General features: G+C 34.3%; 1 protein-coding gene across 1 annotated transcript; it reads left to right on the forward strand.

Moving 5' to 3' along the window:
* Positions 1-751: 751 nt before the first annotated feature.
* Positions 752-3,315, forward strand: LOC129289137 (protein ACCELERATED CELL DEATH 6-like). The gene is made up of 6 exons (XM_054925947.1): positions 752-896; positions 988-1,182; positions 1,359-1,475; positions 1,968-2,281; positions 2,635-3,064; positions 3,146-3,315. Exons 1-6 carry the CDS (start codon positions 752-754, stop codon positions 3,313-3,315), a joined length of 1,371 nt encoding a protein of 456 aa, XP_054781922.1.
* Positions 3,316-3,622: the final 307 nt, after the last annotated feature.

The raw sequence follows: 3,622 nt of genomic DNA on the forward strand, positions 1-3,622 counted from the left end.
ATTTGCATGTCATGCCATTTGCCTTCTATTTTTGGAGCATGACACAATTAGAGATGATTAGATTATTAATTTTATTTAAAAATAGAATAAAATTTCAATTGTATCCATGTTCTTTTTTTTTCCCAACCAGTTTTACCCTTATTCAAATAAAAAAATTTCAAATTTATATTATGTTTTTTTCACATAATTAATAAATCCAAATAGGGATAATATTAAACAAATATATAATTAATAGCCCATAACTGACCGGGCGTGACATGAATTATGTTATCTTAAAGCAATTCAGAAGACATAATCATGTGATCAAGACACCGCATTTTATAATATATATTAATACTTTAGCATTACTCTTGCCTTCTGGCTTTGGTTACAATGCTACCAACCTCAGTGTATCTTTATCTGTCCTTCGTCAACTTCTTCAACATCAGCATCCCTTATTCTATAACCACTCTTTTTTTTTTTTTTTTTCTCTGTGAGTTTCTAACTTACAAATCTGATTGAAACACATGTTTCGCTTTGTCTCTTGCAGCTAGCTGCTCCTGCATCTTCTTCACGGATCTCGATCATTTCCATTTCTTCTTGTTCCTCAGCTTTAAAACTCTTGTTCTTGAGTTGTTTTATCTCTTTCAAGTCTATTTCTTCTCTTGCTACTCTTCTAATTGCACATCGTGTTTTTTCCATTCCTTGCTGCAGGATCCTTTAGCATCATCTTACTTCTACTACGAGAAATTCGAACCAGGTGGAAATTCCTATGGAAGCGAAGAATTCAAACTGGAAGACGCCATGCTATGAAAAGCTGCAGGAACTGATAAAGAAGTGGTTTAGTGCATCAGATAATCAAATTCCAATTGGCCTTATTGAAGATACCATGAGTCATGAGTTGTACAACGCTGTTCGTAATAATAAGAATGATGTAAATAATTTTTGGATGTTTAGAGGAATTATGTAGAGAGAAACAAATTGATTGTTCCACTGTTTTGCATCAAGCCACTCCTACGGGTGATTCTTTGCTTCATGTTGCGGCTGAATATGGGAGAGAAAGGATCGTAGAGCTGCTTGTCGATAACAATTTTTCGCTAGTAGTGACAAACAATAGGAAAGATACTGCGATTCATGTTGCCGCAAGAGCTAAAAATATTGGAGTGATGAGAGTCATCTTGTCCAAATTTGATGATGCTAGCAGTAAGGATGACTTTGTTATGTTACCAAATAAACTTGGGAGGAGAGCTTTGCATGAAACTATTCTAAGCAAATATCTTGAGGGGCTGAATTTCCTTTTAAGTGAACAAAGTGAAAGTACTTGGCCCCTCTATTGGGACACTCACCCAGCTGAATCACCAATATATGTGGCTGTGCAGATGAGGATGTGAGAATTCTTCATCGTCTTTTGCAGATTCCGTTTCCCTCAGGCCGGGTCATTCACAAGAGTCATGGGAACTCTCCACTTCATGCTGCCATATCAGAAAGCAATATTAGTATGTACATGTGTGTGATGCCAAATTCATTAATAAAAGGGTATGACGCTTAAACTATAAATTGAGGAACGTCTGTAATATTAAACTTTTTTTTATTAGTGTAATGTTTCTTTTAACTTTTGAAATTGGTGCAATCTGACCTTTTACTTTTAACAAAAGTTAATTTAATTATTATATAGTTGATTAGTTAAAATTTTTGGGTACTTTATTGAACTTTTTTATCTTTTTCTATAATTTTTTATGTTATTTTTTGTCATTTTTTGATGAATTATAAATAAAATTTAACTTTTGTTAATAGAAGGAATTAGATTGTAATGTTTTCAAAAATTAAAAAAGATTATTATTGCATTAAAAATGAATTTAAGATTTCAGACACTCCTAAATATATAATGTATGCCCAATTTACCATTTAATCCTTAATCAAATGCTGCTTTTGTGTTTGTCCCACCACGCTTTCATTTATTATAGATGTTTGTTTGCTTTTACATGTAGCTTTCTTGAAGAATATATTACACGAAAAAGAGGGACTCATGTATTTTAGAGATGAACACAGAAATACTCCTCTTCATTATGCAGCATACATTGGTTATGTGGAAGGTGTTCATGAACTTCTAAACAAATCTAATCTTGTTGCATTTCAACAAAACTCAAATGGCGATCTTCTGATTCACATTGCTTGCCAAAGTAGCCGTGTTCAGGTGGTTAAACAAGTGCTTCGCTTAGAATGTCCTTATACCAGATTCTGGCTTAATAATAAAGGTCAAAACATTCTACACATTGCAGCAGAGAATGGACAAAACAAAATGGTAAGGTTCCTATTAAAACACTCAAATATCAATCCTAAAAATGTGAATGAGAAAGACCTAGATGGAGATGCGCCATTGCATTTGGCTTCAAGAAAATTGTATCTTTGGACACTGCTCCATCTATCATAAGATAAAAGGACAAATGCGAACCTTGTAAATGACAAAGGCTTAAACGCTAGAGATATTGTTTTGATGCAGGCTAAACATCCAATGACACATCAAGAGGTATATTTATCAATCCATTATTTCTCTTGAAGTATTTTCTTAAAAGTTTTAACTCTAGATGATTCCATTTTTATGGAAGACTTTAGAAAGTCATCAACATTTACTTGTTTCATTTGATTACCACATAGTGTCGAGCAAGTATGATATTAAGAACAACAGGTGTCCCCCTCAGAAAGGATATGTTGGGAGTACAATGCGTAGCCAATATAGAATGGAATGTTAACTATGCAGCCAACACACTCATCCTTGGGGATGTACTTATAGCAATAGTGACATTCGCAGCTGGTTTCACAGTACCAAGTAGGGTTTACTCTTCTAATGATTCAATACCTAAGAACAAAGGCATAGTAGTGTTGGTTGATAAAAAACTATTCAAATTCATGGCTTTCAATACGATCTCCATGTATAGCTCCATTTTCGGTTCTATTGTTCTTCTATGGATGCATCTGGGTGATCGTCGTTACGCTATACGAGCTTATTTTCTTGCTAGGCTTTTTGCGCACTTGGCTCTTAGAACCATGCCAGTGGCATTTATGGCTGCCATATATTTGGTTATTGGCAATAATGCTTTGCTTGGAGATCTTGTGAAAGTCATTTCATTTATTTTCATTTCCTTCATCCTACTTCTTTTCCTTTTAGGATATTTTCCTCTTGGAAATCGCATTCTGCTTCTTCGTCGGATTGGAGAACTTATTTTTTTGATCGGTCTTATTTTATTTTATGGACCTGTAGATAGGCCTCATGAAGTTCATGATGGCGAGCAATTGTACCCGGCATATGGAGTTCTTGGTAGCGGTGATCACCCCTAAAATTCATATGATGATGGCACAGGTGTTGTTATCCCTAAAATGTCACAAAGCTTTGAAGAAGGAAATGAAAATGAAATGTTACTTGATTTGGATGTGTTCAACGTGTGTCTTGGTTTAATACATTAGGGTTATGATTAAAAATAATCAATGTATTTAAGATGCAGGAGTCATATTTATCTTTTTCTAATAAAGTAATGATGATGGATTGGCCTTGCCTATATGTAGTTTATTTTCAGGTTGGGGCTAGTCATGAACTCCATTTGTTTTTAGGTTAAGTCCATTTATCCCTCTTGGGCTAATGGTAAAG

The sequence above is a fragment of the Prosopis cineraria genome, unplaced genomic scaffold, assembly GCF_029017545.1.
Source record: "Prosopis cineraria cultivar Desert tree isolate PC_DT_omini unplaced genomic scaffold, ASM2901754v1 PC12, whole genome shotgun sequence".
Classification (NCBI taxonomy): Eukaryota; Viridiplantae; Streptophyta; class Magnoliopsida; order Fabales; family Fabaceae; genus Prosopis; species Prosopis cineraria.